The sequence below is a fragment of the Anolis sagrei genome, chromosome 9, assembly GCF_037176765.1.
Source record: "Anolis sagrei isolate rAnoSag1 chromosome 9, rAnoSag1.mat, whole genome shotgun sequence".
In the NCBI taxonomy this organism is placed as follows: domain Eukaryota; kingdom Metazoa; phylum Chordata; class Lepidosauria; order Squamata; family Dactyloidae; genus Anolis; species Anolis sagrei.
Genome location: NC_090029.1, coordinates 23,457,429 through 23,482,214, shown reverse-complemented (window position 1 = coordinate 23,482,214; position 24,786 = coordinate 23,457,429). Strand labels below are relative to the sequence as shown.

The 24,786-nt window shown below is 42.0% G+C and overlaps 2 protein-coding genes across 3 annotated transcripts in view; both read right to left on the bottom strand.

Annotated features, from left to right (window-relative positions):
- Positions 1–949, bottom strand: part of UACA (uveal autoantigen with coiled-coil domains and ankyrin repeats) — a 64,006-nt gene extending 63,057 nt beyond the window's left edge. The window contains exon 1 of the mRNA XM_060755406.2: positions 920–949. Coding sequence (XP_060611389.2) covers positions 920–934 — 15 coding nt within the window. The 5' untranslated portion in view covers positions 935–949. The remainder of the gene's footprint in view (positions 1–919) is intronic.
- A 1,545-nt stretch (positions 950–2,494) lies between these two features.
- Positions 2,495–23,637, bottom strand: MORF4L1 (mortality factor 4 like 1). 2 transcript variants are annotated; one of them, XM_060755408.2, is made up of 14 exons: positions 23,527–23,637; positions 19,194–19,240; positions 18,691–18,758; positions 16,768–16,833; positions 14,453–14,539; positions 13,063–13,143; positions 10,845–10,907; positions 9,656–9,681; positions 7,258–7,346; positions 6,227–6,328; positions 5,932–6,020; positions 5,315–5,487; positions 5,126–5,210; positions 2,495–3,307 (listed from the first exon to the last, which is right to left on the bottom strand). In XM_060755408.2, exons 1-14 carry the CDS (start codon positions 23,564–23,566, stop codon positions 3,223–3,225), a joined length of 1,101 nt encoding a protein of 366 aa, XP_060611391.2. In that variant the 5' UTR covers positions 23,567–23,637; the 3' UTR covers positions 2,495–3,222. The 2 variants fall into 2 exon arrangements, with proteins under 2 accessions (XP_060611391.2, XP_060611392.1); XM_060755409.2 differs by lacking the exon at positions 16,768–16,833 and having other exon boundaries at positions 23,527–23,636.
- Between the last annotated feature and the right edge of the window lie 1,149 nt (positions 23,638–24,786).

Sequence of the window (24,786 nt, the reverse complement as noted above, 5' to 3'; positions counted from 1 at the left end):
TAATAATAATAATAATAATAAGGAAAGCTGAGCGAAGGAAGAGAGATGCTATTGAATTGTGGTGATGGAGGAAATTTTTGAGAGTGCCCTGGACAGTGAGAAGATCCAATCAGTCCATACTTCAGGAAATAAAGCCCGACTGCTCATTGGAGGGAAGAATAGTAGAGGCCAAGATGAAGTACTTTGGGCACATCATGAGAAGAAAGGAAAGCTTAGAGAAGACAATGATGCTGGGGAAAATGGAAGGAAAAAGGAAGAGGGGCCGACCAAGGGCAAGATGGATGGATGGCATCCTTGAAGTGACTGGATTGACCTTGAAGGAGCTGGGGGTGGTGACGGCTGACAGGGAGCTCTGGCATGGGCTGGTCCATGAGGTCACGAAGAGTCGGAAACGACTGAACGAATGAACAACAAAATAATAATAATAATAATAATAATAATAATAATAATAATAATAATAATAGTTCTTAGGTTATAAATGTCATTTTCTAATTGGGTCTATCATAAAAACATTGTCAAAGTTTATTAAACTGCAAAAACTTTGTCTTTGTGGGAGGGATATCCAGCTGTAGCACATTTTGCTATAGTTTTTCAATGAATATCTCATTAAGTCTCAAGTAATTCAACCTAGTTTGTGGCACTCACAAAAACGAAGTTTCTGGAGTAGAACAATGGCTTTCAAAGTAAGGACCACACAATTAAATAGGAAATAACACATTCAAACCAGGCACATTTTAAAAAAAATGTTACATGGTGTAATTTAAAATGCAGTTTCATAGGAAAGGAAAGGGAGCTTTCCACATCTGAGGACATGTGAGACACGCCCAAAACCCAAGATCAAGCAGCTCTTCCAGAAAGCCAACACAAACACATTCCCTCCCAACCAAAACTTGTCAGAAGTTTTTGGACAAAGTCTCACCCATAAAGCGGACATCTTTGCACTCTGGTGAATCCAAAGGAGGAAGGGGTCTCCTTGGACTGCCCTGTTTGGCCTGTTGATCCCCTGCTGCTTGATCTGCTGCAGCCTTCTGGTCACCGCAAGGATGGCCGCTGCCCTGCCAATGCCCTTTCTTCCTGAACACTGGGCACAGATCGCCAAAGCAAAGACCCTGCCCAGTGAGGCTGGATGAAGCTGTTCTGTTTGATTGATTCCAGCAATGAATGGGGCGCATACCAGTGGGAGAAAAGCGTCCCATGGAAGGCAGGAAGCGAATGATCAGATTGCAAGAGAAAGGAAGGAAAAGGCGAGGCGATGGAGCAGCCCTGAGACAACAAAGCAACAGCTCCATGCTCACTCGCTTGCTCTCTAGTTCCCACCCAGAAGCAGCCCCCATCAGAAAGCTGCTGCTTGGATCTGGAAAGCAAATGGTTGGCAAAGAACACCTATTCAGTAAGCAATGCCATGAGGTGGTTGGCTCTTCTGTGGAAGACAGGGCAGTTCAAGCCTCCTTCAAGGAAAGGAGCATTAGGACCATTCCTGGCAGAACCAACCTGGCCCTGAAAGATGGAGAGGTGAATAACATCGACAGGCCAGATGCTAACATCCTGCAGCACATTTTGCTCTAGTTTCTCAATGAATATCTCATTGAGTCTCAACCAATTCAACATAGTTTGCATAATTGCAGCCACAAAAACAAAGTTCCTGGAGTAGAATGACTTTCAAAGTAAGGACCACACAAGTAAACAAGAAATAACACTTTCAAACCAGGAACAGAAAATGTGTTGTTGAAGGCTTTCATGGTTGGAGTCACTGGGTTGCTGCGAGTTTTCCGGGCTATATGGCCATGTTCCAGAAGCACTCTCGCCTGACATTTCACCCACATCTATGTCAGGTATCCTCAGAGGTTGTGAGGTCTGTTGGAAACTAGGAAACTAAGGTTTATACATCTGTGGAATGACCAGGGTGGGAGAAAGAACTCTTTTCTGCTTGAAGCAGGTGTGAATGTTGCAATAGGCCACCTTGATCAGCATTTAATGGCCTTCCAGCTTCAAAGCCTGGCTGCTTCCTGCCTGGGAGAATCATTTGTTGCTAGGTGTTAGCTGCCCCTGATTGAATTTTGTCTGGAATTTCAGTTTTTGAGTATTCCTCTTTATTTACTGCCCTGATAGAGTTTTTTAATACTGGAAGCCAGATTTTGTTCATTTTCATGGTTTCCTCCTTTCTGTTGAAATTGTTCATATGCTTGTGGATTTCAATGGCTTACAAGAATCAAGAATCAGCTTTCAGTACTCCTCCAGGTGTTTTGGACTTCAACTCCCACAGTGCCTAGTAGCCGGTAGGTGGTTAGGAATTGCGGGAGTTGAAATCCAAAACACCCAGAGAGTCAAAATTTGCCCATTCCCGACTTACAGGCATCCCATTCTTTTCTGGTTTATATGTAGACTGGAGATCCATTTCATAAGCCAATTATCGATATGGTCTCAGGCATCTATGTACACAAACAATGTGGGGATGGCGTTAGTAAGGTTTTCACGGGCAAAACCAGACCCAACCTTGACCAGTTGAAATATAAAAGTTTATTTGAGGACCCTTGAAAGAGAGGGGGGTGATGGTCGTTCCATCCTACATTAAAGAAGGTGCGTTCAAACAAACCCAACAGACAAAATTACACCACAATTCTCGAACTAGGCAGGCAAAAGAACGGAGACTTAGGACATGTACCCTCCCAACACAAACAAGTTAAATGAACACAAACACCCCCCCCCCGACTCCTTCACGCACATACACACACACACTTCTTCCACAACAATGTAGCTGCACAACTGTGTTTGGTCCTCCCCCATTCTCTTCATCATAAGAGTTTGTTTTGGGGCAGGAAAAAAAGAAGATGGCACCTCCCTGTAAGTGACCATCAGCCAGTAAACGCTTGGTTTGCAAGAACAATGGACCAAGAAGCATGCGGGACTTCAGGACTGCAAAATGTCTTGTCACATTCCCCAGAAACATTCCAAAAAAACCAACTGGCGCAACAACACGTTCCAGAAGACAAGTCACTCTGTTTCAGGACCGAAGGAGAATTCAGTCCTTTGGGAATTGAGTGGCATCAGTTCCATCCGAAGACGTAATATCCATTGACCTTCGTGTCAACCACACAGGAAGGGAGGCCATGGAGGAACGTGGAAGTGGGCAGCTGTGTGGCCGCAGTGAAACAAGGACCCCTTTTCCGGTAACGGGCCCCCGCTCCCAGCAGTCCCCTTTCCCACCCGCAGTCAGAGAGAGGCTTACACGGCTTTCCGGTGATACTCGGGAGGTGCAACCTCATAGTCACTTGCGCTAAACAACGCAGAAGAGTTCTTGGCAAGATACCTGCAAAGAAAGGGAAGGAAGGAGAAAGTATATGATCCTGTGAAATATTAAATAGGTATTTTTAATTACAAAAATGTGAATCAAACACTGAAAGGGTTAAATGGAGCAATGACACAGCAAAAGCTGCAGTTCTATATAAGCAGGTGTGCCTGCAGCTTAGAGAGGCCTCTGTGTTAGTTTGCCTCAGTGGGAGAAAGGTGTCACAGAGAAGGCCCCACAGTGTGAGGCAGGCCTAAGTCTGTAAGAGAAGCCTTTGTGTGAGGTAAGCCTTGGAATGAGAAGGCCTTGTGTTTCAAGCTCTAGTGTGAAGGTTAAACTTTATTTGTGCCGTGGAAACCTTGGTCTGTAAATAGTGCAACAATATTATTTTGCTATGAAAGATATAACATTGGTCTGTGTGTTTTTGTTCTTTTTATTACTTTGGGCTACTGGTACTGGATCACGCTGCTGCTGCTAAGTTACTTTGCTGTGCATTTATGAGGAGAGTCTTTTGTTGATAAGCCCACTCACCCAACAGATCCGACACAGTCACTCAAGGTAATTCTGATATTTCAAGCTTGATTTGTAAACAGGAAGACAAGCCTAGCGAGGGACAGCTTGGGGAGCCAGGGGTGTTTAGTCTGTGGTATGAGGCGGGAGGCATCTTTAAAGATCTGAAAGCAGCTGGGAGCCAGCTTGTTTTCTGCTCCTCCAAAGACTACAACACAAACCAGTGGGTTGAAATTTTAGGAGAAAAAAGACTATGTCATTCTCTTACATTGGAACTATGTAACACCATTTGGGGGGGAAAACCCAATCTGTTTCTGGTTTGAAAGTGTTATTTTCTGTTTCATTGTGCAGTCCTTATTTTGAAAATAATTGTTAACTTTTTCATGTTTTTATGACAGAATCAATTAGAAAATGACATTTATTACACAGGAACAAAAGTCGTTATTTAGTGTTGTCATTAATAATGATAACAACAATAATAATAGAATCATAGAGTTGGAAGAGACCTTGTGGGCCATCCAGTCCAACCCCCTGCCAAGAAGCAGGAACATTGCGTTCAAAGTGCCCCCAACAGATGAGCATCCAGCCCCTGCTTAAAAACCTCCAAAGAAGACACCTCCACCACACTCCAGGGCAGAGAGTTCCACTGCTGAACAGCTCTCACAGTTAGGAAGAACTTGTTAGGCAAGTGGGCTTAATAACAAAAGACCCTCCTCATATACAGCAGAGTAACTTATTAGCAGCAGTGTGACCCAGCACCAATGTGACCCAGCAACAGTAGCCCAAAGTGATAAAAAGAACAAAAATACACAGACCAATGTTATCTCTTCCATAGGAGAGTTTTCTTTGTAGTAAAATATGGTTAGACTATTTACAAGAACTAGGTTTCCATAACACAAATAAACAAATACACATTAGCTTTATACACAGCTTTCTCACACAAGACTTCTCTCATATAGAGGCTTACCTCAGACCCCTCAGTAGCTTTAGCGCACTGATTCAAGCAGGTTTTGGCCTACAAACTCTTTCAGTGCTTGACTCAAACTTTTGTAATTAAAAATACCCAGTTAATTTTCAACATTTCTGACAGTGTGATTCCAGATGTGGTCTGACCAAGGCAGAATATAGGGGGAGTGGGACTTTCCTGGATCTAGGCACTATACTCCTACTGATGCAGACCAAAATCCCATTCATGCCTGATTATTAATTTCTAATTATAATAATATGAACCCTATGGTCAAGCAATTGGCACAAAATCCCCTTCTCCCAAGCCCCAATAAACCCATTAGGAAACACCCCAGGAGCCAAACCTGGGTCTACAATACGTACTTTAGGAAATCGTGTAAGTAGTTCAACAGCAGGGCCAAGCTCTTCTCATCGAGAGGTGTGTAGGCCAGCATTGCGCCAATCCGGACTGTTTAAACACACATGAAGGAGAAGACATTGAGGAAAATGCTCCCAGGATTCCCCATGTTTGTTTCCAATAATCAACCCAATGCGGAGCGCCTTCCTACCTACCGAACAGCCGCAAGAGGTGGGGTGCTCCATACACCTGGGACATGGGCGCATCGGGGTGGTCAGCCAAGATCTCCGCGTACTGAGGCCGTTCAAACTTGTAAAGCAGCTGCGTGCCCAGCATGACATTGAAGTATTCCTTGATGCCGGCCACGACTTCATTCACAGCATATTCTCTAATGCATGACAAGGAAGAACGAGAAACAATGCAAGAGGAAGAATAGACAACTGAAGGGGTGAAATGAATGGAGTTCTAAGACACTTGGGGCAATGCTTTCAGAAATCCTGACTGAAATGGTAAAGATGGTTCTTTAGGACAGCTGCCCAGCTCCATGGCTTGCTCCAAAATGGAAGCAAGGGACTAAAGTTGCTTTTAACTTAAGCCGCTTTGAGTCTCCTTTGTGGAGAGAAAAATGAAGTATAATAATAATAATAATAATAATAATAATAATAATAATAACAACAACAACAACAATGACTCTGGCACGAGCCAGTAAAGGTGGTCCTTATTTGAGCCCATTGACTCAACTTCCCTGGAAATGCATCATGGAGTAGTGCTGCATTGAGGGAATCCCCACAAACATATACACAGATGTTCCGAGTGAACTCTTCCTCCTTACTTGTTATCAGTGTTGCCCCGTGACTTCTTGTAGTTTGCGTAGTCCTCTAAAATGGAGTCTACGTTCTTCTTGGCAGGAAGGAAGAAGAGCTACAAGGGGGAGGGGAGCAAAAGACACCTGAGCCAACTCAAACTCTGCTCATTCTACCTGCTTTTGTAGGTGAAAGGGTGAAACTGCCAGCCTTCAACCAGAACCAACCCAATGATGGGTGGAACACCCAGTGGCCCACATCCCGAGCCCAATGCAGGAACCCAGGATGGATATGTTCATGCTGCGGGTACTATTTCCACACTACCTGCTTTTGCCGGGTGATCAGGTCCCAGTCATCTACCAGCCATGGCTTCAGCTCTTCTGGTATTTTCACTTTGACTTCTACTCTGTTCATAAATGTTTCCTCCTAAAGAATCAAATGAGAGAAAGTTCTTATCAGACACTAGAGTGCAAAGAAGAACCTGGTTTGGTCACAGGTTTCCAAAACGAGGCACCCGAAAAGGGTGGTCCTCTTATTGGGGACCCCAAGATAAAAATATCCTGTCAGCCTGGACCCAAGACCAAAGCCACGCTCTGATTCAAGGACCAATGGTCACACTGGCTGGAGATTATGGGATTAGCAAACCCAAACATCTCTATGAACCCTGGTTGAATGCAGATGTTAAAGAAGGATAAGAAGGAATTCAAGGCATGATATTTCTCAGGGCTCACAGTTAATCTAAATCAGGGGTCCTCAAACTTTTTAAAGCAAGGGCAAGATAACATTCCCTCAAACTGTTGGAGGGCCGGATTATTATTTGGAAAAAAAGAATGAATTCCTATGCACACTGCACATATCTTATTTGTAGTACAAGATACTTAAAAACAATACAATAATTAAAATGAAGAACAATTTTAATAAAATATAAACTTATAAGTATTTCAATGGGAAGTGTGGGCCTGCTTTTGGCTGATGAGATAGGATTGTTGTTGTTGTTGTTGTTGTTGTGTGCTTTCAAGTAGTTTCCGAATTAGGTTGACCCTGAGCAAGGGCCGGGTAAATTACCTTGGAGGGCCGTATTCAGCCCTTGGGCCATAATTTGAGGACCCCTGATCTAAATCATAGTTTCAGGAAGTTAGCTAATTTTTTTGTTTTTTTCCTGAGATGAAACAACTCAGCAAGAAATTTAGACATTACAATATCTTATTCTTCTTCCAAGGGATAAGATATTATATTTTGGAGCCCAAGATACTGAGAATCCTGTTCTGCACTGGTAACCACCACCATTATAGCCACGCACTGGCTGCAATCAAAAGGGGTGGGTGGGCATGAAGCCTAAAACCAGCAACACTCACGCTTTCAACAGTGGGGTCGACACGAGCCCTTTTCTTCCTGGGAGGCTGAGGGTTTTCATTGGTGCTGCTTCCTTCACCGGTTCCAAGAGCTGAAAGCATCCAAGAGAAAATCATTGCTTGGTTTTTAAAGCTAATTCTATGTGACACACACACACATCTCTAAGAGGCCTCTTGATGAAAGCAGAAGAGAGGGCTGAGAAAGAAACATACAAGAAACCCTTTGCAAGAACCAGAGCATGGTGTCTTATATGTTTACCCTGTTAACTGATGGAAATTTAAAGGTGACTTTGGAGGCTCATTTAATATATAATAACAAGGACTTCTTGGCTTATCTGTTATACTACTGTGCATTTTTCCTATCTGATTCAATGACTTCTTACAAAGCATTCTGGAGATATTTAGTGCCTCAGTCATGGCTTGATATGAAAGTTGTCAGGTTTGGGGATTTGCAAGTTCTATAACACTATGGAACATGATTTTTGTTTCTCGGTTATAAATATCATTCCTAATTGCTTCTACCATAAAAACATGGAGAAAGTTTATTAAATTGCAAAAACTTTATTTTTGCAAGATATTCTGCTATAGCACATTCTGCTCTAGTTTTTCAATTAATATCTTATTTATCGAGACTCAACCAATTCAGCCTAGTTTGTGACAGCCGCAAAAAACAAAATTTCTGTAGGATAACAACTACCGTATATACTCGAGTATAAGCTGAATATAAGCCAAGGCACCTAATTTTACTACAAAAATTGGGGAAATCTACTGACTCAAGTATAAGCCAAGAATGGGTAATGAAGCTACTGGTAAATTTCAAAATAAAAATAGATACCAATAAAATTACATGAATTGAGGCAGCAATAGGTTAAATGTTTGTACATTTTTACACAAAACTGTAATTTAAGATAACACTGTCCAACTCTGATTAAACCATTATTATAACCTTCTTCAATGTAAATGTGCTCAGGTATCCTTCCAATAATCACCATAGTTTATTTTAACTATACACTTTGAGGAAATGCTGTGTGTATATGAATAAGGAAAAGTGGGAAAGACTGGTGTTAAGAGAGGGGGAGAGGAAGGTATGTGTTGCGCAAGAGGGGAAGAGAGGAAGGAGAGATGGGTTGCTGTGTGGAGAGGTGAGGGTCCTGGGAGGAAGGTGTGGGGGTGAAAGAAGCCCTTCTTTCAGCCCCATGCCTTCCTGCCAGGACTCTCACCCAAGTATAAGCCGAGGGGGGCTTTTTCAGCCTAAAAAAGGGCAAAAAACAAAAACAAAACAGGTTTATACTCGAGTATACTTTCAAAGAAAGGACCCCACAATTAAACAGTAATAATGCTTTCAAACAAGGAACATAATTTTTTTTCAGATTTTGTTACATAGTGTAATTTACAAAAATGCATCTATCTGTCCAAGGCAAAAGTGTCAAGAGATTCTAAGTAAAAACACAAATAATAATAATAATAATAATAAGTAGAATATGGTCCCAGTGGTGATCGGCACACTGGGTGCAGTGCCTAAAGACCTTGGCCTGCACTTAAACACAATCGGCGCTGACAAGATTACCATCTGCCAGCTGCAAAAGGCTGCCTTACTGGGATCTGCACGCCTTATTTGCCGATACATCACACACTCCTAGACACTTGGGAAGTGTCCGACGTGTGATCCAATAAAACAGCCAGCAGAGTGTCTGCTGTGGACTCTACTTGTGTTTCAAATAACTATTATTATTATTATTATTATTATTATTATTATTATTATTAGGCTTTATTTATACCCTACCACCATCTGGAGGAACTCGAGGGCGGCTCGCAAAGCACTCAAAGGTGCAAATATGCAAAATACAAAAATTGCAGAAACAATAACATAACAGAGTTGCTGTGAGTTTTTTCTGGGCTGCATGGTTATGTTCCAGAAGCATTATCTCCTGATGTTTCACCCACATCTATGGCAGGCAGCCTCACAACCTCTGTAGGTGAAACGTCAGGAGAGAATGCTTCTGGAACATGGCTAGACAGCCCAGAAAACTCACAGCAACCCAGTGATACTGGCCATGAAAGCCTTCAACAACACAATAACAAAACAATAACCACGAACATAAATATCTCAATTCACAAAACCCTCTGTAAAATCAATAAAATACAGCAATAGCTGCAAGTATAAACAACAGTAATTCATCTCAGTCATGTAGAGTGTTTGGTGAAATCAATGGGTCCTAAATATGGTCAACAATGCTCTCCTCAAAATTTGCAGTCTAACTGTCCTCCCAGCCGGAAAGCAAGTCCTGTTTACCATAAGGGGGTCGGCCACCTTCCCAAACCACTCACAGAGGGCAACATTGGTTGCAATATTGAGGAACCTAAACCCGCACTGGAGGGATAGCTAAGAAGAAGCTGTTACCTTTCTGTTTGTTCTTTTTGGTCTTCCTGCCAAAAAGGAAAAAGAGAGACATGTTACTGCGCATGCAGAACACAATCGTCAACACCAATCACAAGCCCTCAACTAACAAAAATTTGAGTTCCAGAGCAAACAATCCCAACAGCCACAATGGGTGCTCAGAATTTAAAGAGATGTCATCCAAATGGGATGGCGAAGACGTTGATCTCTCTGTATTCGCAAGAATAAAGGAAGTGAGGCCAAAATGCTTCTAAGGTCCTTGCATAGTTAGCACATCTTCCCCATCCGCTTCCTTCGCGTGCAGCTGGAGAAAAGAACCTTTGCTTTAGAAAGTGACATTGCAAAGCAGCGGCTTCTCGTGTATTGTCGAAGGCTTTCATGGCAGGAATCACTAGGTTGCTTTAAGTTTTTTGGGCTGTATGGCCATGTTCCAGAAGCATTCTCTCCTGACGTTTCGCCTGCATCTATGGCAGACATCCTCAGAGGTCACAACCTCTGAGGATGCCTGTCATAGTTGTAGGCGAACGTCAGGAGAGAATGCTTCTGGAACATGGCCATACAGCCCAAAAAACTTACAGCAACCCAGTACTTCTCCCTTTATGCATTATAAGTTATATTATTCCCCAAGAGATAGGGAATGTATGCCGATGTGTGGATGATTGACAGGATTCCACATGGAGGGCCACATCAGCCTTATTATGGTTGCCTTTAAATGGCCTTGGACAAAGGTTAAAGGGCATCTAAACCTTAGCCATCCTAACCACAAGTTTTCTATCTAAATCTACACCTTGCTCTCCTGACTCAACAGAACAAACGGCAGCCTTCCAGATGTGACTGTATCCCAACTCCCATAATCTCTAGCCATGAAAATGTCTAATGATGAAGAATACAGGCACTGTAGCCTAGCATCTGGAGGAGGGGCACATAAAAGGACATGGTGGACTGGATTTGGCCTATGGGCCTTAAGTTTGTCCCCTGTGCTTTAGAGCTAGCCTGACATGGGACAAGCTGCAAAGCTGTGCTCTCTACCAGCCATCTCCGTGGAAGACAATGTGCATATCCTATTATTTCACAACTGCATTGTATTTCAGTGGGAAAAGAAACATTAAGTGTCTTCAAAGCATCTACACACGCAAGGAAGTCTGGGTGTTCAGGATGCAGATCCTGGTGTGACAATCCATCCTTAACTCACCGCGTCGATATCGCAGGGGACTCCAAACCGCAAACAGTATGCGCTCCATCTCGTCTGAAAAATCTAGGCACAGCAGGGGTTGAGTTAAGGAGAGAGTGTCAGACCCAACAATGCAAAGAACCTTTGAGAGAAGGCAGGTCAGCTTGGAAAAAAATGACACAGCGTTAAAGGGAGGAGGTATTATGGTCTGACACCACAAATCCCTGGAAGGGAGGAAAGGAGCCAACCTGGGCTTTTAGCTATTATTTGTTCTAAATACACACAGACACACACACGCATTCACTCCAGTCTAATGTACCATCGAATCTAATGTGCAACTCAATTTGCAAAACCTTGAAACCAAAAAAAGTGCACTTGCTGCCAAATGTTGTGCATAGCAGCAAAAAGTGCACTCTTTGTAATTTGGCTAAAAAAAGGTGTGCATTGTCAGAAATATTTAAAAAATAACTAGGTATTTTTAATTACAAAAATGTGAGTCAACCACTGAAAGGATTAAATGGATGCAAAAAAAGGGTAAAAGCTGTAAAAGCTGCAGTTCAATATAAGCAGGTGTGTCTGTAGCTTAGTAGGCCTCTGTGTTAAGTGTGCCTCAGTGGGAGAAAGGTGTCAGTCTGCGAGAGAAGCCTCTGTGCGAGTTAGACATTAGTCTGTGAGAAGGTCTCTGTGTGAGGTAGCCCTTAGTCTGTTAGAGAAGGCCTCACAGTGTGAGGTACACCTTAGTCTGTGAGAAGCTTCAGTGAGAGAAGCCGCAGGCTGAAGGCCTCTTGTGTAAAGCTACTGTGTGAGGCTCTTGAGTAAGTTTGGTGTGAGAGCGAAGCTGTTCATCTGCATGAGAAAGAAGCCCAGTGTGGAAGCAAAGAAGAAAATATAAAGGACTTTATTTGTGTCATGGAAACCTAGTTCTTGTAAATAGTGTAACCATATTTTACTACAAAACAAAGCCTCCTATGGAAGAGATAACATTGATCTGTGTGTTTTCGTTCTTTTTATCACTTTGGGCTACTGGTGCTGGGTCACACTGCTGCTAGTAAGTTACTCTGCTGTACATTTATGGGGAGGGTCTTTTGTTAATAAGCCCACTTGCCCAACATGCATTATTGGTGCTGTCTGCTTAGAATTCCTACCTTCTTTCCAGGAAAACCTTGGTGTGCACATATGAATGAATCCACTTTAACTGCCCTGACTCGATGTTATGCAATCACGTACAGTAGTTTTACAAGGTCCTGAGTTTTCTCTGCCAAGGAATGCTAGTGGCTCACCAAACTACAAAGCCCAGGATTGCATAGCATTGAGCTGTGGCAATAAAATTTGTGGCAGCATCCCTCAAAGAGGAGCTCCAGGCACTTCTTAACCATTTTGGCTTTGGCTCAGCACTAAGATGACTGTGCGACGAGAATCTAATGTGCACCCTAATTTTGGCTAAGTAATTTAGCCAATAAGGTGAGCATTAGATGCGAGTAAATATGGCATATACGGGTGATAGGTTTTTTTTTCAAAGCAAGACCAACTGGGTAGTTCTTCAAACTAATGCATTTTGTCCATGCTTCTATGGAGTGCCTGGTGGCGCAGTGGGTTAAAATGATGAGCTACTGAATTTGCTGATTGAAAGGTCACAGGTTCGAATCTGGGGAGTGGCGTGAGCTCCTGCTGATAGCCCCAGCTTCTGCCAACCTAGCAGTTTGAAAACATGCAAATGTGAGTAGATCAATAGGTACTGCTCTGGTGGGAAGGTAACAGCACTTCATGCAGTCATGCCGGCCACATGACCTTGGAGGTGTCTATGGATAATGCTGGCTCTTCGGGTTAGAAATGGAGATGAGCACCAACCCCCAGAGTCAGACACGACTGGACTTAATGTCAGGGGAAAACCTTTACCTTTACCCTCTATAGAGATAATACCCATAATCAACCCCAAGCCTACACACATCAGTGGCAAGGAACCTCTGAGAAAACAATATTCTCACAAGCAATTTTTTCCTTGGAAGTGAACAACAGATGTACTAAAGATTAAGAGTAAGGCTGAGGAAGAAATGTGATTAAAAGGGCATGCAGTGGAACAGTCTCCATCTGGCCTGCACAACATACGGCCCATAGGCCAGATGCAATCTGCAGAAGACTCCCCTGCAGCCTGCAAAAGGCAGTCAGGAGAAGGGCTGGCCACTGTCAGTCAATAGAATCGGGCAAAGAATCTGAAGGAAATGAACAAAGAATTACCCACACTTCAACATTTTTCTGCTGGAGGCCGGACGTTTTTTTGCCTGGAGCAGCGCCTCTCATCTTTCCTTCTGCATACTGCTCCCTGGAAGGAGAAAAAGACACATGAAGTTTTTAAACATAAGCATACTAAAATAATACCAATATTTCATCAATCTTGCCTGCTACTCAAGAAAAGCAAAAAATCCTTATAAGTACATAAACAGAGACATACTTTGCAACGATTGCTTAAGAAACATACATCTCTACCTATAACTCTAAAACTACAGTGGTCCCTCACTTACCATGGGTGTTACGTTCCTGGACCACCCGCGATAAGTGAAATTCCGCAATGTAGGAATGCCTCCTCACCTTCCCTCCTTGCCCTTACTCTTCCTCCTCCTTGTCGTCGCATGGGGCCTCTTCCCGCTGCTTGGGTTCCGCAACGCCTCCTGAGTCGCGGGGCCCAAGCGGCAGCAAGAGGCCCCATGCAGCGACGAGGAGGAAGAGGAAGGTAAGGAGGGTGAGGGGGCAGCAGTTTGAACTGTTCATTTCCTGTAACTTGTGATCCCACCAGTTTTATTGTCACAGGCAGATGGTATTTGTGGCACAAGTTCCAATGGATCATCTGAGCAACGGTATTATGCCTCTGCATATAGTCCATCTGCACGATCTTTTGTGATCCATTGTTTCGTCTGCTTCCTTGCAGAGTCTACTCTTGGGATCTGTCGTCGATTTTTCAATTCTGGCTTTGATGGCATTTGTTCCAATTGCTTCTTCTTTGGCTGCAAGAATAAGGCCCTCTGTCTCCTTTTTCAAAGTTCCGTTTTTGAGCCACATCCATGTTTTGTCCTTCTCAATTTTGCTCTAAATTTTTCCCAGGAACTGACCATGGAGAGCCTTCTTTTACCAGTTGTTGTTGTTGTTGTTATTATTATTATTATTATTAGGAGGAGGAGGAGTATCCCATTGCTCTTGAAGGGTTTCTATTATTATATTATTGATGTTGTTGCTGTTAGTATTATTATTAGTACTATTACTATTATGATTATCATATTTTTCCCACAATTGTCTGTACCAGTTCATATTTCATCCCCCTGCTATCAGCTTCTCATTTAGCCCTTCATATATTCACCATCTCATCATAATTTTTCTGAATTCCGTAAAATATTTCTTGGGCTGAAAGGCATAACGGGCATCGGGGGATTTATGTGCACTCTGAATTCTCAATAAAGCTTCCCTAACACAATGATTTGTAAAGTATGCAGTTATTTTAGCCTCGTTATACCATAGGTATGCATGCCAGCAAAATCTCAGATTACGTCCCTCTAAATTCAATGGCTTTCGTTTCTTGACCTTATCCAGTTCTTTATCCATGTCAGACAGCAAGCTGCAAAAGCTCGGGCAAGACTTACTGATTGGCCTTTTGAAGTTCTTTCTGCTTCTGCAGGTTGGTGTCGACGTATTTGAGGACTCTGCTCTCGGGAACCCATTCATCCCAGCTAAAAGGAAAGAGAACAGCTGTCAAATCCCAGATAACTAACTGGGAACAACTTCAGTCAGTTTAGAGAAATCAAGTGAGCATTGGTTCTGTGACTCAACAGATCCTATATGCCTCAACTACACACAAATTGGGGGCTTCTCCTGAATCCGAGATGGAGGGAAAGGCAGAAAGAGCCTGCATTCCTTGTCGCACCCAAATAAGGGCGGCAAAGGTCCTTGCGGTCTGCTTTGCTAACGTCGGAAGTTTCTTCTGCTTGTTGCCTGCTCCTAATATAGCTGCAAAACCAAAGAGGTTCCTTTCAGTTCACGGCCTTGAGGTTCCATTGGTAACAAACAAATGATGATGATAATAATAAAGCAAATTCAACTTGTAACTACTTATATGCCTAAACTGTTTTTGAAATACACCAAGCATGATCATTTTCAGCAAAAAAAACAAAAGGGTATACAGGCAGTCCCTGAGTTACAGACATCCGACTTACATAGGAATCCTAGTTAAGAACAGGGGTGAGACAAGAGGAAGCAAGAGGATATCTACTCTTGGGAAGGGAAATTCTGGAAGAGTTATTTATTCTGGGGAAAAGGTGTCTCCACTGAAGCTTTAGCACCAATCCTTGTTTCCACAAGCCAAAATCCAATTCTCACAGGGACAGAAAGTGGGGTGAGATCTTATGAAGAGTGGCACACACAGTAAAACAAACACCACAGGAGTGGTAATCCTTCCCTATGCAATTCAAAGCTAAAATATATTTACCTCCATATATACTCGAGGATAAGCTGACATGAATATAAGCCGAAGTACCTAATTTAACCATAAAAAGTGGAATAATGTATTGACTCAAGTATAATCCCAGGGTGGGAAAAGCAGCAGCTACTGGTCAATTTCAAAATAAAAATAGATACCAATAAAATTACATTAATTGAGGAATCCATAGGTTAATTTTTTTTAATATTTACATAAAACTGTAGTTTAAGATACGACTGTGCAACTCTGACTAAACCATTATTCTAACCTTCTTCAATGTAAATATGCTATGGTATCCTTCCAATAATAAAGAGAGTAAAATAATAAATGTAATAAAAATAACAATAATAGAGTAAAATAATGGAAATTTAATAACAGTAACAATAGAGTAAAATAATAAATGTAATGATAACAATAATAGAGTAAAATAATAAATATAATAATAAAAATAAAGTAAAATAAATGCAATAAAAGCAATAATACAGTAAAATAATAAATGTAATAACAATAAGAGAAAAATAATAAATGTAATAATAGAGTAAAATAATAAATGTAATAAAAGTAATAACAATGTAAAATAATGTAATAATAACAATAATACATAGAATAAAATAATAAATGTAATCAAAATAATACTAATAACAGAGTAAAATAATAAATGACCTTGACTTGAGTATAAGCCAAGGGGAGCTTTTTCAGCCTTAAAGAGGGGCTGAAAAACTAGGCTTATACTCGAGTTACACTTTAAAAATGTACCTATTCCAACTTATAATACAAATTCAGCTTAAGAACAAACCTACAGAACCTATCTTGTGCATAGCTTGAGGACTGCCCGTAATTGCATTATCCCACGTAAACAAGTTTCATGTTTCTAAAGCAATGGAATAATTGCAAATCTTTGTCAAAGAATCCTGTGTCATTTTTTTTAAAAGGGAAAACCTATTACCCACAGTGTAAAATTTTACATGCATTTTGCTAAACCCCACCATGGAATGGAAATGGGGCTCCAAAATGATCTCTTAAGTGGTGTAGAAAGGTCATTTCCATATGCTTGGAACATTCAAAAATATACCAAAGGGTCTCTTAGAGGTTCCATGTCCCACAGTGGTGGATCTTTGGGCACATAACACTCCCTCCCTCTCTCTCTCAATCTCTCTCTCTCGCTCTCTCTCCCTCTCCCTATATATATATATATATATATATATATATATATATATATAAATATATATATATATATATATATATATATATAATTTTTCTGAGTGTGAACAGGAGCAGACAAACAATGAAGGACTAATCTGCCTCCCTAGACTTTCAGTTACCCAGCCCAGTTTAAAGAGCCTTTCCAAAACCCTTGTTGGTCTTCCATATTTTTTGTTGTTGTTTTGTTTTGTTTTAACCACTTAGGAAAAGTTCTGCCGAGCTTGAAAAGCTTGTACATTTTGTGAAAATACAGTGGATCCTAATAAAGGTATTGCCCACCTGTGAATTGTGGACTTTGTTTTGTCCCTGGGGATCAATACGGCCTTTTTCTTTTTTAGTACTTCTCTAACGGGAGGTGAAGAATTGAGAGCCTACATGAGTGCACAACATGGTCTGGCATATATATATAGATATTTATATTACAAAATACTTAAACACAACAAAAGACATGAAAAGGAAGCTTAAAGGCAGCAAATCTAGAAGACAGCAGAAAAATAGAACATGGCAGAATGAAACAATCTGAGGAAAACAAAAACAAAAAAGTAATTGCCTGTTTATCTAAGAATAGAACAGTTGAGGCATTCCAAAGGCCTGTCCCCCCAAAACCACATACCTCCACCAATGAAGCAACCCAAGGAAGGGCTTCAATTACAACCCTCCCCAAAACAAGCAGGCACAAGCAAAGGCAGGCAAAACACCAGGAATCTTTGTCCCAATCCGTCTCAGGCTTAATAAAGAGGGACCACGCTTTGCTCTGGACCAAAAACCAGGGCTGACAGCAGACTTCTATAGCTCACAGCATCATAAATAACACTATGTAACATGATTTCTGTTCCTAAGTTATACATGCTATTTCCTATTTGGTTCTATCATAAACACTTGGAAAAAGTGTATTAAAGAGCAAAAACTTTGTCTTTGCGGGACATCCTGCTATAGTACATTTTGCTATAATTTTTCCATAAATGCCTCATTGAGTCTCAAGCAATCCAACCTAATTTGTGGCAACCACATAAACAAAGTTTCTGGAGTAGAACAACAACTTTCAAAGTAAGGATTACACAATGAAATAGGAAATAACACTTTCAAACCAGGAACAGAATTTATTTTCAAATTTTGTGTCGTAGTGTAATTAGGTCCTGCCAAAGATCCTATTCTGTAACCCCCAGATCATCTCTCAACCAGAGAGGGGTTGAAAGATTATCTGCAATTATTCATTATTATCCCAGGTTAAAAGGGGGGGGGGGGACTTCCAGAGTGAAAGAGTAAACAGAACAACAAGAGCTTTGTGCAATTTCTCTTCTTATTTGAATATCCAGAATTCTTGTGAAGGAGTGACTGTGCAGAGAAATGACATCTCCGTTTCTTGTGCAGAAAACATTTTTTGTGTACGACCCCACCCCCATTGTTTTTCTATGCAAAAGTATTCCTTCACAACATTTCAACATATTCAGCTATGGGGAGAATACTGCAGAGGAATAGTCCTTTCCTTCCAGAGAGAGGATAAAACTACTACAACTATTACTATTAGGACCCCCCGGTGGCAAAGCAGGTTAAACCGCTGAGCTGCTGAACTTGCTGACCAAAAGGTTGGCGGTTTGAATCCAGGAAGCGAGGTGAGCTCCCGCTGTTAGGTCCAGCTTCTACCAACCTAGCAGTTCAAAAACATGCAAATGTGAGTAGATCAATAGGTACTGCTTCTGCAGGAAGGTAATGGCGCTCCATGAAGTCATGCCGGCCACATGACCTTGGAAGTATCTATGGACAATGCCAGCTCTTCGGCTTATAAATGGAGATAAGCACTAACCTCCAGAATCAGATAAGACTAGACTTAATGTCAGGGAAAACCTTTACCTTTTACTATTATTATTATGTTTATTTATACCCCACTTTTTTCTCCACAAGGACACTCAATTATAATTATTTGTCCATTTGTGCAATGGTGTTCAATACTCACACCTCAAGCCCTGGGGCCATACTGGTGTTAGAACAACAAAAGTTAAGCTGCTTCCAACCCTCAAATGTTGGCAATTGGCGTGAATCATAGGGGGGGAAAACCCAATTTCCCAGGAACAGAGTCATGCAAATATGGCCAAATACCAGTGGTGAGTGGCACCCCATCAGCATATATCTGCTCATCCCTCCAGAGAAACAAAAGTACTCATTTAACTTCTAGGGAGGAAAAAAAGACCCCAAAATACTCACTTCTTATTCCAGCCACTGTAATGTATGAAGTATTTCACCTGTTTGTCTTTGATGGCAACTTTTACACACTAGAATAAAGAAGGACATTCATTTAGTTAACTAGCCAGGTGTGCTCAAAAAGTCCAAGGCCATTTGAGGCTGGGATATTAAACATATCAGGCAGCCGACAAGACAGGAGCCCCAGTGGAACCTGGGAGGTTCCCTATTATGCAGGAAGGTGGCCGTCTTTACGTATCCCTTGCCATGGGGAAGACGGCGGCTGCCCAAAGGGTCCCTCTGAGCATGAGAAAGACAGAATGGGACGGAACAAAGCAGCCCATGGCACATGTGCAAGAGTGCTGGTGGAGGAAAGCGTGGTGTTAAGACCACGAGAGCTGGATCTACAGAACAAGCGTGAGCAGAGCACAGAAACCCCATTGCAGCCCCATCCACTGCCAACTTCAGTCCAGCACTGCCACCAGAGAGTTTGCATTGCCGGCCACCACAAGCCACAGCCCACATACCTTAGCTTCATAGAGAAGAGGTCCATGGAAACACAGCACCCGTTCACCTGCGAGAAAAGGTCTGTTTAGTAAGAAAAGAAGGCCTGCCCATACATAGAACTATAAGAGTCAGAAGTGACGCCTCCCCAAAGGACATTCAGTCCCAGCCCCTTTTGCCAGGAAGGAAAGGCACTACGTAACACGATTTGAGTTATAAATGTAATTTCTATCATAAGAACATGGAAAAAATAATTAAACTGCAAAAACTTAGTTTTTGTGGGACATCCTGCAGCATATTTTACTCTAATTTTTCAATGAATCTCTCATAGAGTCTCAACCAATTCAACACAGTTTTCAAAATTGCAACCACAAAAACAAAGTTCCTGGAGTAGAACAACAACTTTCAAAGTAAGGACCGCACAGTTAAACAAGAAATAACACTTTCACACCAGGAACAGAAAATGTGTTTATACTTGAATATAAGCAAGGCACCTAATTTTACCACAAAACAAGTGAGAAAATGGATTGACTTGAATATAAACCAATGGTGGGAAATGCAGCAGGTACTGGTAATTTTTAAAATAAAAATAGATATCAATAAAATTACATTAATTGAACCAGTAGATTAAATGTTTTTGAATATTTAAATAAAACTAAATTTAAGATAAGACCGTCCAACTCTGATTAAACCCTTATTCTAACCTTCTTCAATGTAAATGTGCTTATGTATCCTTCCAATAATAATAGAGTAAAATAATAAATGTCATAAAATAATAATAGAGTAAAATAATGGAAATGTATTAAGAGTAATAATAGAGAAAGAGTAATAATAGAGAGAAACAAGAAATGTAATAACAATAATAGAGTAAAATAATAAAAACAATAAAAATAATAATGTAAAATAATATAAATAGAATAATAGAGTAAAATAATAAATGTAATACTAACAATAACAAACAAAGTAAATTAATAAATGTAATAATAAAAATAACAGAGTAAAATAATAAATGTAATAACAATAAAGAGAAAATAATAAAAGTAATAATAAATAGAAAAAATAATTAATGTAATTAAAATAGAGTAAAATAATGTAAATGTAATAATAAAAATAATTATAACAGACGAAAATAATAAATAAACTTGACTTGAATATAAGCCAAGGGAGGCTTTTTCAGCCTAAAATGGGAATGAAAAAATCAGCTTATATTTGAGTACATGCGGTAGTTTGTGGCCGTCACCAAAATAATGTTTCTGGAGTAGAAAAATGACTTTTAAAATAAGTGCAGCACAAAGAAACAAGAAATAACACTTTCAAACCAAGAACAGATTTTTCCCCAACTTCGTTACATGGTGTAATCTGGATTTAGCAATTGGGATATATGGCAATGTAGATGCAACTTCAATATTTTCAGAGTGAGATGTGTTTGGGGGGTTATACATCCCATCATCCTAAGGCAGTGGTATATTTCGACTTCTGCTCTCAAAGACAGGCAGGGCTTTGCTATCTGCCACTAGGAATCAAGGACATGTTGCCTTTTAATAGTGTTCAATAATTTTCTTTTAACAAATGCTTAACTGTCTTGTGTTTTCATATTTATTTTTTCAATAAAGTTTTGGTAGTTTTCTCTGATTATCTCAATACTATAAGTAACAATAATAATGTGGCCAACTCAGGCTCTCCCTCGGGAGATTACTGCCCCCAAATTGTCAAATATTAAAATAGGGTCAGACTGCATTCATTCTACATTGTATATCAGGCACGGGCAAACTTGGGCCCTTCAGGTGTTTTGGACTTCAACTTCCACAATTCCTAACAGCCTGTTAGGAATTGTGGGAGTTGAAGACCAAAACACCTGGGGGGTCCAAGTTTGCCCGTGCCTGATGTGGAGGCACTCTATGCTTTATATATTCTATCATTCATATATGTATTGAGATATATATCTATATGTCTATGTATGTGTATTGGTACTACAAAGACTCCCTTTATAGCTTGATGGAGATGGACCAACATGACATACAAATGCTTCATGGCATACAATCCAGAGGAAGAAAGGAAGGGAGAGGCAGAGAAGGAGAGAGAGAAGGGAAGAAACGGAAAGGAGAAGGGATGGAGAGAAGGAGTAGAAAGAGAGAAAAGGGGAGGGGACAAAGAAGGAGAGAAAGAGACAAATGGAAAGGAGAAGGGAGAGACTAGAGAGCAAGAAGGGAAAGGAAGAGAGGGAGAAAAGAAACAAATGGAAAGGAAAGAGGAAGGGAGAGGAGAAAGAAAGGGAGAGAAGAAAATGAGAAAGAGATTAACGGAAAGGAGATGGGAGGGAGAGAATGAGAGAAAGAAAAAAGGAAGGGAAAGAAAGGAAGAAAAGTAGAGAGAGACGGGGACAAATGGAAAAGAAAGGGAGAGAGGAGAGAAGAGAGAGAAACGAGGGGAGAAGGAAGGGAGGGAAAAGAGAAGAGAGAAAGAAAGAAGGAAAGAAAGAAAGGGAGAGGAGAGAAAAGAGAAAGGAAGGAAAGAAAGAAAGAAAGAAAAAAGGAGGGAGAAAAAAGAAAGAAAAGAAGGGGAGGAAAAGAAGGAGAGAAAGAGAGAGAGAAGGTGATGAATGGAAAAGAGAAGGGAGGAAGAGGAGAGACAAAGAAAGGAAAGAAAGAAGGGAGAAAAGACGAGAAAAGAGAAAAGGAAGGGGAGGAAGGAGAAGGGAGAGAGAAAAGAGAAAGAAGGGAAAGAAAAGGAGAGAAAAGAGGAAGGAAGGAAGGATGGAAGGAAGGAAAGAAAGAAAAAAGGAGGGAGAGAAAAAGAGAAAAGGGGAAAAGAAGGGGAGGGAGGGTGAGAAGGAGAGAAAGCGAAGGGTGGGAGGAAAAGAGATGGAAGAGAGAGAAAAGAGGGAAAGAAAAGTAGAGGAGAGAAAAGAGAAAGGAAGGAAAGAAAGAAAAAAGGAGGGAGAGAAAAAGAAAAGAGAGGGGAAAAGAAGGGGAGGAAGAGAAGGAGAGCGAAAGAGAAGGGGATGAATGGAAAAGAGAAGGGAGGAAGAGAGAGAGAAAAGGAAGGGGAGGGAGGGGGAGGAAGAGAAAAAAGAGAAAAAGAAGGGAAAGAAAGGGAGAAAAGAGGAAGGAAGGAAAGAAAAAAGAAGGGAGAGAAAAGAGAGGGGAAAAGAAGGGGAGGGAGAGAAGGAGAGCGAAAGAGAAGGGAGGAAGAGAGAGAGAAAAGGAAGGGGAGGGAGGGGGAGGAAGAGAAAAAAGGAAAAAGAAGGGAAAGAAAGGGAGAAAAGAGGGAGGAAGGAAGGAAGGAAGGAAAGAAAAAAGAAGGGAGAGAAAAGAGAAAAAAAGAAGGGGAGGGAGGGTGAGAAGGAGAGAGAAAGGGATGAATGGAAAAGAGAAGGAAGAGAGAGAGAAAAGGAAGGGGAGATAAAAAAGAGGAAAATAGAAGGGAAAGAAAGGGAGAGGCGAGAAAAGAGAAAGGGAGGAAGGAAAGGAAAGGAAAGAAAGAAAAAAGGAGGCAGAGAAAAAGAGATGGAAAAAGAAGGGGAGGGACAGAAGGAGAAAGAGAAGGAGATGAATGGAAAAGACAAGGAAGAAAGAGGGAAAAGGAAGGGGAGGGAGAGAGAAAGAGAAGGGGATGAGATGAATGGGAAAGGAAAGGAAGAAAGAGAGAGAGAATGAAGGGGAGGGAGAGAAAAAAGAGAGAAATAGAAGAGAAAGAAAGGGAGAGGAGAGAAAAGAGAAAGGGAGGAAAGAAAGAGAAAAAAGGAGGGAGAGAAAAAGAGAAAAGAGATGGAAAAAGAAGGGGAGGGAGAGAAGGAGAAAGAGAAGGAGATGAATGGAAAAGACAAGGAAGAAAGAGAGAGAGAACGAAGGGGAGGGAGAGAGAAAGAGAAGGGGATGAGATGAATGGGAAAGGGAAGGAAGAAAGAGAGAGAGAATGAAGGGGAGGAAGAGAAAAAAGAGAGAAAGAGAAGGGAAAGAAAGGGAGGGATGGTGGAAAAAAGAAAAAACGAGGGCAGGAACTGAATAGAAAGGGGAAAAGATACGAGGAAAGGAAGAGGAAGAAGGTGGAGGAGGGACAGCAAAGGAAGATGAAAAGGGAGGGAGGGAGAGGGGAAAGGGAGAAGAGAAGGGGAGAAGGTCTGTGAGGAGAACGAGAGGAAGGGATGCATCCTCCACAAAGGAAATGCTATTCTGTGGAAGGCAGAAGGCCTCCCATCCCAGGGGAGCGTGTAGGCCTCCTTGGCTGGCTGAGAGGCCCCTCAAAGGGGGTGCCCTTCCCTGAGAAGGCCTTCCTCCTCCTTCCTGAGGGGAAATAAGTGTGCCCACCAGCGTGCCCCGGCTACCCCTGGCCTCCCTCCCCCGGCGGCCCCCTCACCCTCCTGGAATTTGGGCTTCGGGTCCTGCTTGGGCGCCATTTATACGCGGCTCCGCCTCCGCCCCGCTTGCTCGCCCGCGCAGGCGCAGTCCGGGCCAGAGAGTAGGAGGGGCCTGAGGCGCGCGTGCGCAGTAAACGGGAGCCCGACTCGCCTCCGCCTCCCTCCCTCCCTCCCTCGCGCGAGGCATGCCGGTCTCAGTAGTCTTAAGCGATCTGAGGGGGGAAAGGGAGTTGAAGTCCAAAACAACTGGAGGGCCGGAGTTTGCCCAGGCCTGAACAGGAAAATAATAACACTCACTACTCCTTTATCTTGGTTGTGTGCCTCGAAATCGTTGCTTTTTTATCAAAGACAAGCACCTTTCTTCCTTGTGCCGCCAGAGGGCACTTTTGCATCAAGGAAGCTTTGATGTGTCCTATGACTATTTCTCATGCTCAAGATCCTGCAAGGAAGACTCCAGCAAGACACACAGAGAGAGTTGCCAGATGGACAAGCTGGCCCATCTTTAATGGGCTCAAAGCCAACCTTAAAATCTCTGGCATAGACACTGAGAACTGGGAAGCCCTGGCCCTTGAGCGCTCCAGCTGGAAGTCAGCTGTGACCAGCAGTGCTGCAGAATTTGAAGAGGGTGAAAGAGAGAAATGTGTCAGGAGGAAGGCGCGTCAAGCCAACCCCGACCAAGACCACCTTCCATCTAGAAACCAATGTCCTCACTGCAGAAGAAGATGCAGAGCAAGAATAGGGCTCTACAGTCACATACAGTCCCACAAGAATACTGGAAGACAATCCTCCTTGGAAAACGAAGGATCGCCTAAGTAAAGTAAGTAGACACTGAGAACTGGGAAGCCCTGGCCCTTGAGCGCTCCAGTTGGAGATCAGCTGTGACCAGCAGTGCTGCAGAATTTGAAGAGGCACAGATGGAGGGTGAAAGAGAGAAATGTGCCAGGAGGAAGGTGCGTCAAGCCAACCCCGACCAAGACCACCTTCCACCTAGAAACCAATGTCCTCACTGCAGAAGAAGATGCAGAGCAAGAATAGGGCTCTACAGCCACATACAGTCCCACAAGAATACTGGAAGACAATCCTCCTCGGAAAACGAAGGATCGCCTAAGTAAAGTAAGTAGACACTGAGAACTGGGAAGCCCTGGCCCTTGAGCGCTCCAGTTGGAGATCAGCTGTGACCAGCAGTGCTGCAGAATTTGAAGAGGCAGAAATGGAGGGTGAAAGAGAGAAACATGCCAAGAGGAAAGCGTGTCAAGCCA